The sequence below is a fragment of the Phycodurus eques genome, chromosome 12, assembly GCF_024500275.1.
Source record: "Phycodurus eques isolate BA_2022a chromosome 12, UOR_Pequ_1.1, whole genome shotgun sequence".
Classification (NCBI taxonomy): domain Eukaryota; kingdom Metazoa; phylum Chordata; class Actinopteri; order Syngnathiformes; family Syngnathidae; genus Phycodurus; species Phycodurus eques.
This window is the reverse complement of record NC_084536.1, coordinates 12633095-12649625: the sequence shown is the minus strand read 5'-3', so window position 1 is coordinate 12649625 and position 16531 is coordinate 12633095. Positions and strand designations below refer to the sequence as shown.

Sequence of the window (16531 nt, the reverse complement as noted above, 5' to 3'; positions counted from 1 at the left end):
CTTTCCAGGGGGCAACTACTGAATGAATTTAAACAGGGGTCATGTTTGGGACCCCTAAAGTTCATACATTTTGAATGTGAACTTTCCAGGAGGTGCTGAGTGAGTTTTTTGTGGGGTGGTATAACACACATAACACACCATGGTGTGTTATGTTTGGGACCCCTAAAACCAATGTTTACCAGATACACACAGTTGGAGTAACCAACATGAAAAGCAGAGAAACACCCCCCCCCCCAAAAAACAAAACTGAGCTATTTTCTGATCTTTCTAGTGGGCGCTACTGAGGTTTTATTTTTTGTACCGCTTCTCCTCACAAGGGCAAAAAAATTGTTGCATTTTCAGACATGGTGTAACCAGCATAAAAACCAGAGAGCTGTCTGTGGGTTGTTTTCTCGAACTAATCATATGCCTCTTTCTCAAAAATTTTGAGAGAGACAGAGGAAGAGCGGGCGAGAGAGAGAGAGAGAGAGAGAGAGAGAGAGAGAGAGAGAGCGATGCATTGATGCATTGAGAGCAGTCAAACTCAGAGCGCAGCCACCATCCACCCTGGACAGCGGCGTGCATCTTCCACCCGTGGATATTATTATTATTATTATTATTATTACTGCCTTGGAATTCTTACCACATCTTTATCACTTGTACAATTTTGTCGCCTTTTTTATGGGATCACTGCCCGCTTCCCCATCTCTTCCCTGCCCTCCTTACCCGCGAGCATCATCCTTCGTCGGATAACTTTTCCACCGTGAACCGAAGCCCCACGGTCCCGTACGCCGATCCCTCCCCCCGGTTGCAGGTGGTTGATCTCTCGCCAAAAGGGGGCTCTTACATGGGGCGCGCGGTGTCATTTGGAAAATGCTCCGCAGTCGGCGTGTGAGCGCCCCGCGGAAGCAACCGGGATCGGAGTTGCTGTCGTCGGCGCGCGTCTCTCGGCGGTGCCGCCGCCGCCGCAGCACCAGCAGCCAGTGAGCGGCGGCGATGGTTCTCCCCGCAACCGCGGCGGCGGAGCTCGGGCGTCCGCGTCGCTGGAGCGTCGTGACCGGAGGCTGGCTCCGGATCACGCTGCTGTCGTTCCTCGCCACTTGGCCCGTGGAGCAATTGCGCGCTTTCCCGTCTTCCCTCAGCGACTGCCAGACGCCCACCGGCTGGAACTGCTCCGGTGAGGATCACTGCATACATTACAAGTTAGGGATAAACATAGAAGGGCAGAAGATGCATGCGTTCCTCAAGACTTTGGGTGTCTGACTGGTAAATGTAACGCATGGGTTAGTTCGGGATGCGGGGACATCTCATCTAATCTCATCTCATCTATCTTTCTATCTATCTATCTATCTATCTATCTATCTATCTATCTATCTATCTATCTATCTATCTATCTATCTATCTATCTATCTATCTATCTATCTATCTATCTATCTATCTATCTATCTATCTATCTATCTATCTATCTATCTATCTTGGCACTACGCTTCACTTAACCCTGCTATGTGGTTGTGGGTCAAATAGACCCGGAAAATGTCATGTAACACGTTTAACTTCCAGGATTTTCTGGGTTTGTTTTATGGGGGGAGGGGGGGGGGGGCGGTATTGTTTGAATACTTTATTTAATTTTTTGCATCTGTAAAAATGCAGCTGCTCAGAGTGACTCGTGAGTCATTTTTTTTGTTGTACAATATAAAGAAATTAACGTTAAACTGACCCTTGAGGATTTTGGGGGTGTACAAAAATAAACAAAATAACAGCAGGTCACATTGGCCCATGTACATTTTTAGTGGACCAAAGAGATTTTTTTTTTTATATCTGGTCACACTGACCCAAGAGTATTTTGTAAGAGTAATTAACAGCGGGTCACATTGACCCGTGAGTGTTTTTGGGGTACCACTATTCCACTGTGCTTTTACAGTAATATGTTGCAGACTGAGCACAGGACTTCACTTGAGCTCCCTGTTGAAATTAGCCCACAGCCGGTTGTATATTTCCCCTGTTGCCCGTCCGAGTCTTAAAATAGTCCCGGGCCAATTACACGCCACGCCACTATTGATATTATAGCTCATAAGTGCCGCACATCAATATGACTGCAGGACTTGCAGTCAGAATCTTAGCATTTCCTTCTCCCCTGTGGACTGATTGTTATCCCAGTGTATGAGGGGTGAACATACAAGTGCAAAAGCTTGTAATGGGGTCTGTAAAGCGGGGATGCTGTGAGATAAAATGGTCTGTGTCCATTTGAGAAACAGTAATGCAGTTAATTTTTTCATGTATTCATTTCCGTTAAAGAAAGTTTCCTCACTTACTCTGCTTTTCTTTATCACCACGCTGATAATCATTTTTTATTTATTTTTTTGCTGATTGTGATCAGTGGGCGACACGATGGGCGACTGGTTAGAGCGCAGTTCTGAGGACCCGGGTTCAATCCCCGGCCCCGCCTGTGTGGAGTTTGCATGTTCTCCCCGTGCCTGCGTGGGTTTTCTCCGGGCACTCCGGTTTCCTCCCACATCGAAAAACATGCATGGTAGGTTAATTGACAAGCTCTAAATTACCCGTAGGTGTGAACGTGAGTGCAAATGGTTGTTTGTTTATGTGTGCCCTGCGATTGGCTGGCAACCAGTTCAGGGTGTAGCCCGCCTCCTGCCCGATGATAGCTGGGAGAGGCTCCAGCACGCCCGCGACCCGAGTGAGGAGAAGCGGCTCAGAAAATGGATGGATGGATGTGATCAGTGGTAATGATTTGTTGATAATGACTGAGAATAATGGTGCACATCCTGCCCAAATGCACACTTGCCACCCTCCTCACTTCCTTTCACACTCTCATGTGCATTTAGACAAAAGCTTTTATCCGACACGCCTTGCGGAGGCTTAAGTGCATACGCTGGGAACAATGCACGCACACGCCTGCTCCCTTGCATCGAGTAGAATTAGAAGAAATCATTAAAATATGAATGAAATTGATTGTGGTGCTTTTCAAATGGTAGTGATTTGCAGTGATATTTAAAAAAAAACAAAAAAGATGCTTTTTTATGGCAAAGCAAACGTTGACGGCACTTTGGCGTTGGCAAAAAACAACAACTTTCAGGGTCGCCCATCTGTTTTGGATACTTGCTTCTGAATGGGGCTCATTTGTGCGAATTCCAAAATAGGAGTTCATCAAACGACGGGGCATGGAATTTCCCCAAAATGACTGCTTCAAACCAAAATGGTGAACTTCCTGTTCAATACGTGCTGTTATGATAGCCATGCCCATCCATTTTCAAGTCGATCAGTGGAACTGGTGTAAAGGCAATTTTTGTTTTTTTTACTTACCGGGGGGAACTATTGAGTGAGAGACTTTGACCCTTGGCCCACAAAAAAAAGTTTGGCAATTCAGCGTTTCCCATCTTGGGTGTCTGCTTCTGATTGGAGCTTATTTGAGTGAGTTCCCTAGTCAGACTTTGTCTGAGTCCTGGAATCCCCCCAGAATGGCCGATTCCTACCAAAATAGCCAACTTCCTGCTAAATTTCATGAGAATTTTTTGTTGTGTCCCATTATGATTGACATGTTTACCCAATTCCGTGTGGATCGGTGAAACTGGTGTCAGGGCAATTTATTTTTCTATTGTCCACCTGTCTTGGATACCTGCTCTCGACTGTGGCTCATTTGGCCAAAATGATTGCTAAAAACCAAAAAGGCTAACTTCCCGTTCAGTTTTAGACATGGGTCCTTGAGACTATTTTGTGCGTCCTGTCATGATAGACATGTCCACCTATTTTGTGTGGATCCCTGAAACTGGAGTCGATGGCTGATTTTTTTTAGGGGGGTTAATTGGTGTTAATATTGATAATTTATGATATTTTAGTTGTATGACAAACCACTATATCACTCTACAATGAAGGAATATGCCATGAAGGCAAATTTGTACTGAAATCAACATCAGTTCTTAGTTCTCAAATAAATCATTTTAGTTCCGTAGAAATACAGTATACTGCTTATTGTCACTCATCTGCTCAAATTATTAAATACATTTCCCAAGGTTGTCGAACTTTGTTCATTAAAGGAGACATATTATGCAAATGTTCTCTGGTGTCTTAATAAAAGTTATTTGACATTCTACTGTCAAAATATACAAATAATTAACAATGTATTTTACATTTAACATTCCAATTTTAATCACTGTTTGAGGGGGATGATCTTTCTCATGAATAATTCACTGCTTACCGCGTTTCCCTCTACTGTGGGACTAATGCCGAGTACGGCTGTAGTGTTTTGTTGAGGAGTGTTACCTAGCTGCGAAAACGCAGCTGTAAGTGTTTAATGAGAGTTTCTCTCCGAATAAGATGAAGGGAGGTTGAAATGTGATTTGGGTAAGATTTTCACGCTGTTTGGTTTGCGTCCATTTGCAATATTGAAGTACTACAGTGGCAGGCTTCATTAAAGCAAAGTGTCTCAAAATTATACTTGACACATTTTATTCTGTGGAGAGATCAAGCGGAGACTTTGGATTGTGATTTACAGTATATTCAACGTAAAGGCACTTGAAATGCCATTCTTGTCGTTCTTGGTGAAAAAAACCCCAAAAAAACCTTTTGCCGGGAAATTTTCTGCTCTTTCTGCGACGCCCCAAAGCTCTGAATAATAGGAAAGTAGTCATTGGTGTCAAGTAAGTATGTTGAAGTGATACATCTCGACTGTTGTAAGATCTTTGTATGTTGGGGGAGGAGTTAAGTTTCACCTGGGTTGTTGGTGGAAGCTATGGAAAGTCTTGGGTAGGTTTTTGCTCTGATGAGTAGCTCTTAAAAAGTTAAATAAAATAAAAAATTAAAAGTTGTAAGAAACAATAATAAAGTGCTTTGGGAGCATAGATCTTAATATATTTATGGTTTAAAGTATCAATATAGACATTGATAAACATTGATAAACAATGCCAATAGCATTGCAGTGTTAGCACAGATTAGCATGACCTAAATCCAGGACCAGTGTCAGCTTCTGATGAGCGACATATGTTGTTTAAAAAAATAAAATAAAATAAAAATGAAAAACGTTATACAGTAGGTGCTGGCTTAATGGGGCGGGTGTATGGTAAAATTAGCAAGTGTGAACTTTGGGCTGTTCATTTGCAGTCTGGACATCCATCCATCCATTTTCCTCCGCTTATCCGAGGTCGGGTCACGGGGGCAGTAGCTTTAGCAGGGAAGCCCAGACTTCCCTCTCCCCAGCCGCTTCCTCTAGCTCCCCAAAAACATGCATGGTAGGTTAATTGAATTAATCAAAATTTGCCGGGAGGAGTGAATGTGATTGCGAATGGTTGTTTGTTAATATGTGCCCTGCGATTGGCTGGCAACCAGTTCAGGGTGTACCCTGCCTCTCGCCCAGAGTTAGCTGCGATAGGCTCCAGCACGCCCGCGACCCTAAAGAGGATAAGCGGTTCGGAAAATGGATGGCTGGATGGATGGTGTTGTAATTCTTTGTCGTTTGTGTATTTTAACCAATGAATGTCTGATATCTGTGATTAGGATGTAACATTTTAAAATGTGAACAAAATGCATAACTGTATAAATTAAGTTTGTCCCCTTGGCAGCAGAAACAAGCCAACACATACTGTCTTGTAAACATTTCTGTTGGTTGTCAAAGTCTGTCTCTTTGGTCCAAATCTTGCTTGGAGCCAGGGCAAAGGGCCGAGAAGTGCTTTTTGAAGTGTAAGCATTCCAACTCCAATTACACTCGATTCAGCTCTCCTTTTGGATCCAGCTCTCGAGATGTTGTCTGACTTTTGCAGCAAAATGCTCCAATATGTCTACAAGCTGGTCATTAACTGTGAACCAGTGCACGGCGCTGGTCATTTAGCGCATGGATTCATTAGAGCCGTCTCACAAAACAGCTGCCTTCTGCTGCTACAATCAATGCTAATGAGTGTGGCGAGTCCAGGCAAAAATATGAAAAGTTGTTGGTTGGTTTCACTGAGTTGTTTGAATAAGAAGTGGCGGGTAAGGCCTCATTGTGTATGAAGGTAATGAATCTACATGGAAACGTTGATACTTCAGGCACTGTTTTTAGACTTTCCAGGGGTTTGCTGCTATGATTCTCAACATATGAAATTCCATATATATAATGGCTGTAACGAGACACCAAGGTCACACTTTGACAATTTGTTACATACAACGATTTCTGACCCATGGTTTGATACACGAGTAGATTTATTATTATTTTTTTTTATGGTGGGAACAAAATAGAAAGAAGAGATTGTGATTAAAAAAAACTGGACTATTTATTTAGGACACTTAATTATACATGATTGTAAAAAAATAAAATAATAATAGTTTCCGATCAGTGCTGTAATATCCCCCAAGGAAAACATGAGTAGTAAAAATAGCTCACTAATGATGGGACATTGTGATTTTCTCGGAATTCTATAGAAGTTCTCATTTGATTTATAGAAATACAGTGATGATTATTGATCACTGTATTTGATGACTGTGATGATGATTATTCTCTGTTTCCTACCTTGTTAAATTGTCATTGATAATTATTGTGATAAATTTCAGTATCTTCACAAAGAAGAATATCATTAATTCTATAAAATTACAACATAAAATTAACTCATTCACTGCCATGGACATTACTATTTGTCAACTGGAATCCAACCATTTACTGCCACCGAAAAAAACATCAAGCACATTTTTCAACGGGTAGGTGAGGAAAGAGTTGCGCCCAGCTTTTCTGTGAAATTCAGGTTTGTAAACCACTGTAATGATAAACAGATCCCTGTAGATTCCGGCATTGCATCGCTTAGGATTTGAGATCAGCACAGCTTTTGAGAAGATAAAGATGAGTCACATTGATTATGAAGGAGAGAAACGACAACACGCTTGGAAGCTTGAGAAGTTTAGGCCCACTCCAACAGAGTGTAAACACAGTATGTGTCGCGGTAGGTGCTAGAAAGTGTGTGGCGTGATCATGAGAAAAGATAACCCGCTTCATGGAGTGAATGGCGAACAGAAAACAATATTCTGTTGGTCTTTAAAGATGAGTCAAAATTCTCTGAAACAGCTGGCAATATGGAGAACTCTGCTTTAAAAATGACAGGCATAATAACACATACTGTAATTAAAGGTTATTAAAGCATTTGTTTTAAAATTTTAGAAGTGTGACTCAAACTGATAGCCATTCGCATTAATCAGTAACCAACACGTGACTTTCAGTTTCAACCCATGATACAGATGAACTAACTTTTGAAAAGAGAGGTTGAATCGGCCATCTGCTTCCTTCCAAGGTCTTTCGCTTCCACACATTCGAGCTCATACCTCTTGGCAGGGAACAGTTTAAGAATAAAGACAAGTCAATGAGTCAGAGGTATAATTAAAAAATACTGTATGTGTGATAAAGGCTGCATTGACACTGCAGCTTCAATTGCCCAATGTTTTTCTATTTCCATGTACATTTGTTATCAAGCATCTTGTTATTTTCTATTTATATTGTGACAGTAACTTAAAAATGACTATTAGGCTAAGGATATGTCTCCTTTTTTAGAAGCATATTTTCATGTCCTCTGCTTGTATCCATGGTGAGACACCCAGCCATCCATTTTCTGAGCCGCTTCTCCTCACTAGGGTCACGGGCATGCTGGAGCCAATCCCAGCTATCATCGGGCAGGAGGCGGGCTACACCCTGAACTGGTTGCCAGCCAATCGCAGGGCACATACAAACAAACAACCATTCCCACTCACATTCACACCTACGGGCAATTTAGAGTTTTCAATTAACCTACCATGCATGTTTTTGGGATGTGGGAGGAAACCGGAGTGCCTGGAGAAAACCCATGCAGGCACGGGGAGAACATACAAACTCCACACAGGCAGGGCCGGGGTCCTCAGAACTGTGAGGCAGACGCTCTCACCAGTCGCCCACCGTACCGCCTGGTGAGACACAATACCATCAAATATATTTTACATTGAAACCCATAAAATTAATAGTTTATACTAGTTTATAGTTTATACGAATTAATCGACCCAAGTTTGAACTGTATAAATGAAAACAAATTCAGTTCACAGAAAATAAACCTTCACCTTGCCAAATATAAAAAAATAATTTAAATATCCATCCATTTCCTCCTCAGTAGGTTTGCGGGTGAGCTGGGGCCTGTCCACGGTGCCTTTGGGCGAGGGGTACACCCATGACTGGTCGTCGTCAGCCAATCGCAGGGCACATATAGACAAATAAGCATTCGCATTAGCATCTATGCACAATTTAAAGTCCAGATTCAAACCCAGAACCTCAGAGCTGCGAGGCAGATGCGCTAACCACTCGGAGAGGTCAAAAAAGGATGCCTCGGCTCAGTGGTTGTTCAGCTTTCATGATTAATTTAATTCACTTAATAATTCATCAGTGCAATGCTGAAAAGGGAATTGTGACATTTCAGGTAGGTCGGAGAAAGACACATTTGGTTGACAAGTGCTCTCTTTTAGACAAGTAAGTGCTTCTCTTGCCATCTTAATCGTTGGCATATAAACATCGCCGTTTTAATATTTGATGTTTGCCGGCTTGTTTGCTTTAATTATTCAGTTTCCGGTAACATCCTCCTGGCAGGGCAGGTCAGGAGGAGGCGAGTGAAAATTTGCCGGCCTTATGACACGGCAACCGGTAGCTCATTCAAAAAGAGGACAACAATGATCTTGGCTCTTGTTTAAGTGATACTTAAAATGGACACCTGCTGTTCAACAAACACGACCAACTACTCACCGACAATGGTCTCATTTGCGTCACTACTGGGGTTGCTTGTACCTGAAAAATTAACACATAAAACTTTATAATGTCACCAATTGAAGATGTATTGTTACGCTGCATGCACAGTACGCATGAAGTAAGAAACATAGTCATTTCAAATTAAAGGCTCTTTCAGTCTTAGGACTCAGGTTAAGTCCATTTTGATGGTGACTTTGCAGATAATGGACGAAAAATAAATTATATGGAAAAAAGTTTAGGGACACTCAATGCTGTAAATTATTGATCTACTTGAGACTATTTTGTTGTAAACTTTTGGAAAAATGTCAGATTATACCAACAGACTCCACTATTTGAAGCAGTGGCAAAGTGGTCCATCCATCCATCCATTTTCTGAACCGCTTCTCCTCACTAGGGTCGCGGGCGTGCTGGAGCCTATCCCAGCTACACCCTGAACTGGTTGGCAGCCAATCGCAGGGCACATACAAACAAACAACCATTCGCTCTCACATTCACACCTACGGGCAATTTAGAGTCTCCAATTAATGCATGTTTTTGGGATGTGGGAGGAAACCGGAGTGCCTGGAGAAAACCACGGGGAGAACATGCAAACTCCACTCAGGCGGGGCCGGTGATTGAACCCGGGTCCTCAGAACTGTGAGGCTGACGCTCTAACCAGGCGGCACGGTGGACAGTATTGTGGTATTGTATTTTTTGATTTTTTTTTCTTGTGCAAAGATAAGAAAGTAGACCTTGTTCCTGTTTCTCTGATATTGTATTATCACTTTGCAGATGATAACTGCCTCTTCATTTGTGTATATTGTACTGTATATTACCTTGCCTGAGTAGAAATAGGCAGACACTTTTTAGAGCTATCAGGCGTACCACAACTGTCTCCTTGCATGCAAGGTTTTATTAAATTGTATCCCTTATTATTCTCAAAGTGCTTGTCCTGTCTTTTATCTAAAAAAGGGTTAAACATTTTTACCTTGACAATACCTTATTGCCTGAATTCCCTTGTAGCAGTTTGTAAAACTACGGGCCCTAGAATTCGTAGCTTCAAACCAAAAATGGCTGACTTCCTGTTCAATTTCATGCATGGGTCCTTGAGACTTATTTTGTTCATCCTGTCATGAGAAACTTTCCAAATTCTCGAAATGAGTAACACATTTTGGCGCCATGCTCCGCCCACATTAGATGCTGGAGGCTAAAATCTTTTGCAATTTAGTGTCGCCCATCTGTTCTGGATATGTGCATTCAATTGGGGCCCATATTTGTGAATTCTTAAGTCAGAGATTATCAAAATACGATCCCTGAAATTCACCAGGCATGGCAGCTTCAATCCAAACTGGTTGACTTCTTGTCTAGTTTCAGGCATGGGTCGTTGTTTAGAAAGTCTGATTTGGTATCTGTTATTGATTCTATTCTATTTCCCTGTACTGTGATGGATGACACAGGAATAGTCTATGTTAAGCGTCATGCAACAACTAATTCCTCCTCCATCGTTGATTCCAAAGTCCACAAGTGTAGCTCATATGTCTTTGTCTTCACATTTTTCATCCTCCTGTATTCTGCTGAAACACAAGCCACGCAACTTGACTCCAATTCTGTTGTTGTTCTGCCTGTTACAAATTGATGTCACCTATTTGTGCTGCTAAGGAAATGATGGACCTGCATCCATGGCTGCATCCATGCAAAACAGATTAGGAATGAGACAATGCACATACAGTATAACCAGTAGAACTATTAGCTTAACCCTCCTGTTATGTCGTGGGTCAAACTGACTTATGAAATGATGATAATAATAACAACAACAAATTGTTAAAGGTTCTTCAGTATTTCACATGTTCTGCTTGGCTTAATTAGTTTAATCAACACATGAACTTAAAATAGATGATTTCACGTATATAGCTTTAATATTTATACTTGATTCTATATCATTAAATCATGATCTCGAATAATATTTGATTGAAATGGTGAGTAATGGAGTCAATAATGAGATATAAATTATCTTTTGGGGCTGTGGATTTACCCTGGACTGGTTGCCAATCAATCATAGGGGCTTTTGATCTTTTGTTGTAAAACATGTTAATTCATAATAGAATCAGTTTTTTCCCCCAATTTGGGGTTAAGAAAAGTATATATTCACCCAGTGAAACATTTTACATATTGTAGTGAAATCAATGCGATTGCTGGAACACATTTTGTGTTATTTACGTGTGCGCTCTGCGGCACCGTCGTCGCTCCCTAACTGTGTTGATAAATCACATTTGATTATGACTTGAATGCGCTTGCCAGGCAATGTATAATCATGTAAGGGAAGGCCTGGGCGGTAGCAGGCTGGCGTGCTGTGTGCGAGAACATCAAACCCTATGACAGGTACAATAACTAAATGGCAGACTGCGGCATTATGTAAGAAGACTGATGGTTGTTTAAATCACAATACAGCATCATATATTTTGTGGGCGCTTGCGCAAGTAGAGTATATAGACTGGTGTTCATTGCGGGAGTTATGTTCTGGATGTGAAAATCTGCAAGATAGAGAGACATTTTTATATATACAACCCCAATTCCTATGAAGTTGGGACGTTGTGTTAAACATAAATAAAAACTGAATACAATGATTTGCAAATCATGTTCAACCTATATTTAATTGAATACATTAAAAAGACAAGATATTTAATGTTCAAACTGACAAACTTTATTGTTTTTAGCAAATAATCATTAACTTAGAATTTTATGGTTACAACACGTTCAAAAAAAGCTGGGACAGGTGGCAAAAAAGACTGAGAAAGTTGAGGAATGCTCATCAAACACCTGTTTGGAACATCCCACAGGTGAACAGGCTAATTGGGAACAGGTGGGTGCCATGATTGGGTATAAAAGGAGCTTCCCTGAATTGCTCAGTCTTTCACAAGCAAAGATGAGGCGAGCTTCACCTCTTTGTGAAGAAGAGCATGAGAAAATAGTCGAACAGTATAAGGACAATGTTCCTCAACGTACAATTGCAAGGAATTTAGGGATTTCATCATCTACGGTCCATAATATCATCAAAAGATTCAGAGAATCTGGAGAAATCACTGCATATAAGCGGCAAGGCCGAAAACCAACATTGAATGCCCGTGACCTTCGATCCATCAGGCGGCACTGCATAAAAAACTGACATCAATGTGTAAAGGATATCACTACATGGGCTCAGGAACACTTCAGAAGACCAATGTCAGTAAATACAATTCGGTGCTACATCCGTAAGTGCGAATAGTGTAAGTGTAAATACATTGTGAACATATCTGAACCCATTTTTTTAAGATACTGTATCGATAGATAGATAGATAACAACCAAAAAACGAATTCAGGATTCTTATTTCGTGTTTTATTTGATTTTACTCTTGTATGACAGTTATGGATGGTTAAACGAGTGATGGGAAGTAACAAAGTACAAATACTTCATTAGATTTCTTCTTAGATTTTAGAGTTGTTAGATGTATTTTGTTTATTTTTTTCTGGTATCTATACTTGCGGGAATCTTCCTAGTTTTACTTATGTAAGTACATTTCACACTTTGTACTTTTGGACTTTTACAAAGTTTTATAAAGACGTTGACTCAGTAATTCTACATTTCCCACAGTAATTTTTTTCAATGCAAATGTCTGTACTTAAGTAAAGGAAGACTTTTCTAGTTAAATGTGAAATATGGTTTGCACCAGGTATTATTGCTGACAGCTTCACTGTGGATCAGATTTCCATATAGTCAATCAGTCGATGGCCCTTAAAAGTGAACATCGTCTGTCTGCTTTTTCAGATTCCCTTCTTTGGTCCTCCAAGAGCTAAGAGCTTGGTTTCATCCCAGACACTCCAAGCACCTCTTATGTGTGTGCTCTTGACTCAGCAACTGTATATTTGCTCGGAGAGCTCACACTTTATGGTCATTTATGGCCCTGGCAAATTGCAGGTTGATTTCACCATCGGTCTACCTCGCTGCGTGTTTATGACCCCTTGGTTGTCATGAGTAGGAGTTTTTTTTTTTTTTTCAAGTGGTGTGAGCCGTGTGGTTATCGTAGAAGGAGGCACCGAGGACTCCTAATATCTATTGTCTGAAGAAATCTCTGAAAGAAAATGGCGAATCACCATATTACTTGTTAGATGGGTCCCGTGAGCTTGGACTGATCACAAGTAGCTGCAATAATGAATCTTAGATCATCACATATGTCTTGGTGGATGTTATTTAGATATTAATTAAATTTGAGCTAGAACAAGAAGGTTGAGTAAAAATAACCCAATTATAAATAATGGAATTGGAACAGTGATGCAAATTTATATTACTTAGACTTAAAGTAATAATTTGAGTTTAATATTTCATCTTTTATTTCCAGGTATTTACATGTAGATCTGATGTACAACTTAGATGATACACTTTATTGCCAAAACTATTCGCTCTCGTGCCTTGACTCAGATATAAATTTTAGTGACATCCCATTCTTAATATATAGGGTGTAATATGACATCAGTCCAGCCTCTGGAGTTAAAACAGCTTAAACTCTTCTGGAAAGGCTTTCCACAAGGTTTAGGAGTGTGTTCATGGGAATTTATGACCATTTTTCCAGAAGCGCATTTGTGAGGTTACACACTGATGTTGGACGAGAAGGCCTGGCTCTCAGTCTCCGCTCTAATTCATCCAAAAGTGTTCTATAGAGTTGACGGCAGGATTGTGCAGGCCAGTCAAGTTCATCCACATCAAACTCTGTCATTCGTGTCTTTGTAAACCTTGATTTGTGCACTGATGCACAGTCATATTGGATCAGGAAGGGGCCATGTCCAAACTGTACCCACAGAGTTGGAAATGTCCAAAAAGTTTATCCCCTGTGGTCCAGCATACCAAGAGATTTTGAACAGTCAAACAGTTTGGGGATTACCCCTTTCTCTTTCAACATGTCTGTGCAACACTGCACAAAGCAAGGTCCATAAAGACTTGGATGAGAGAATTCGGTATGGATGAACGACTGGCCTGCACAGAATCCTGACCTCAACCTGATGGAACACCTTTGGGTTGATTTCGAGTTGACAGTGAGCCAGGACTTCTCGTCCAACATCAGTGTGTGACCTCACAAATATGCTCCTGGAAGAATGAGCAAAAAACTCTCATAAAGTCACTCCTAAACCTTGTTGAAAGCATTCCCACAAGAGTGGACGCTGTTCCAGCTGCATAGGGTTGACAAACATCATATTAAACCATATGGATTTAGAATGGAATATGACTTAAAACCATACGTGAGTCAAGGTCGGTGAGCAAATACTTTTGGCAATATAGTGTAGCCGAGGTTTTAAGGGAATTTTTAGGTGAGCAAAAATACTGAAATTAATGATAGCCCCTGTCAAGTGAAAATAAAAATCCGTTGTAAATGTGATGCACCACAGAGAAGAGTATTTTTAACAACCCTGCCAAATTTGAATAATATATATTTTTTAAAAAGTAATACAAATTGGTAGGTATAAAAAAATGAGGCTTTCAAATCGTGAACTGTTTTGTCCGCTTTTGATGTAAACGTTAATTCAGAAAAGCATCCATGTTTTTTTTTTCATCCCTTCCTTTCTTCCTTTAAAATCATGAAAATTCAAGCCATCATGTCTGCTCTTGAATGCACTTCTGAAATATATCTGCTTAAAGCTGTGGGGTTTTATCTCACTGTGACAACGAGGCGTTCTAAAGCGGTCACGCCAGTGTGAAGCCCCAGTCCACACGCTGACTGTCAAGTTGTGCTTTTTTTAATTTGTGTTTTTTTCCCCTCTTCTCGTGCTTCCACCTTTCACACAGTGATGTGCGTGCACTCACGGTCAACAATAAGGTGCTCTAAAGTCGCCATGCCAACTGACTATCTGAGGGGAGAAGATAGCTAGCTAACCACACATAATTGCACCAGACTCTAAAGTGTGTCACGCAGTGTTGTTTTAGCCATGGTGAAAAATTCAGGAAAACTGAAATTATGAAAATCTGTTTCATTCTAAATCTCCACAATTCAGTACTACATAGTTATAAGTCTTTGCACTTTTTCAGCAATACCTTATCTTCAAACATATATAATGTATTTAGCAGCAAATCTCTAGGATTCACGTTACAGGGTGTGTAAGGTGATTAATATTTAGTTGCTGAGCCTTTGCTTGCAACAACTACATCAAGCCTGTGACTCATTGAAAACCCCAAACTTTTGCATTTTCTTTCAGTTGTCGTTTTGGGCCATTACTTCAGTGTCTTATAGCAGATAAAATGCATGATCAGTAGGGTTTAAGTCGGGAAGTGGATTTGGCCAGTCGAAAACCTTCCACTCCTGATCAGTCCTTTGTTGTTTCTGCGGTGTATTTTGGGTCATTTTATTTGCTGTGGAATGGAGGCTCTCCCAATCAGTTTGGTTGCAAAATTATTTAAATTGGCAGACAAAGTGCTTGGTATGATCAGATACTGTAGCATATTTATTACTCTGGTAAAAGTTCATATTTGTCTCTTCGGGCCATCAAACATTGTCTCTGTACTTTTTAGCAAATTCCGGCCTGGCTTTCCTATTCTTTGTCTATTGAGTGGTTTGCATCTTTTAGTGTAGATTCTGCACTTTTGTATATAAAGTCTTCTGCAAACAGTAGACTGTGATACCGTCACCAATGCTCTCTGGAAGTTTTGGCTGATGTCACTAACCGTTGTTTTGGGGTCTTTACAGCTCTGATATGTTTCTTCTGAAGTTACGTCCATTGGGTTCTGTCTTCTTTTGGACATTCCAAATGCTCACTCGGTCAATGTTTGTGCATTGGCCTATTGTGGACGCCTGATAGTGTGCAAAAAAGTCAGCACTGCTCCACTGACTCAATAACTGATAAAGTCCAAACCTTCTCAAAAATTTGCTTCTGGCATCCTGTCTAATGAGTTTCTAGTCCTAAAAGCTCTTGGAAGTGTACTGTGTTGCCGCCCCAATGTTGCAAATTTATGCGTTTTCCAGTGTTAAATAGGATCGGGTAAGATATCCATACTATTATTCAAACTGCAAGTACAGAAATCTCCCGCTATATCGCAGTTCACCTTTTGCAGTCCTGCTGTATCGTATTTTTTTTTCAGTGTTCAAATATCTTCTGAATGCATCTAAGAAGTGTATGTAAATAAGATTCAACGTGATTACAGTGTGTGAGAAGTTTTTTTAGGCTTTAACAATAAATTTTTTATATGTATGTATGTAGTTATATGTATGTAGTAAAATAAAATAAAATAAAATGTAAAATAATCATGTAATGTTTTTTAACCCATTATTTTTAAATACATGCTGTATGTCCTGACATGTTATGCTTTTACAAATATGTTTACAACATATTTCAAAAGTGCATTGAAATAGGTTTCAGTGTGATTACAGCTTGTGGGAAGCGTATTGGAAGGGTTAAATTTTGTATTATGTATTTAGTAAAATAATCAATATAATAATAAAAAAAAAATAATAATAATAATAATAATAATGCCCTGCGGTTGGCTGGCGACCGGTTCAGGGTGTACCCCGCCTCCCGCCCGAAGATAGCTGGGATAGGGTCCAGCCTACCCGCAACCCTAGTGAGAATAAGTGGTAAATGAAATGGATGTATAATAATAATAATAATAATAATAATAATAATAATGTATTTATTATATAATGTAATGTAATTTTTACATAATGTAATTACGTATATATGCATTTTTTTTTAATTTTTTTTTTAGCACTCAAATGTATTTGTATTATTTGTAAACTAATATCCACATTTAGATACAAGTGGATTCAGATTGCTCAACTCGTGTATCAACATGTATTTTGTAACTCGACATTTGCTTTTTGTTTT

General features: G+C 40.2%; 1 protein-coding gene across 2 annotated transcripts in view; it reads left to right on the top strand.

The window, feature by feature from the left end:
* Positions 1-539: 539 nt before the first annotated feature.
* The window catches only part of tmeff2a (transmembrane protein with EGF-like and two follistatin-like domains 2a), a 130675-nt gene continuing 114683 nt past the window's right edge, over positions 540-16531 (top strand). For both annotated transcript variants that reach the window (XR_009769566.1, XM_061692110.1), the window contains exon 1: positions 540-1156. Coding sequence is in view for 1 of the 2 variants with exons in the window: in XM_061692110.1 (XP_061548094.1) it covers positions 976-1156 (181 nt within the window). In the remaining variant the exon portion in view is untranslated. The remainder of the gene's footprint in view (positions 1157-16531) is intronic.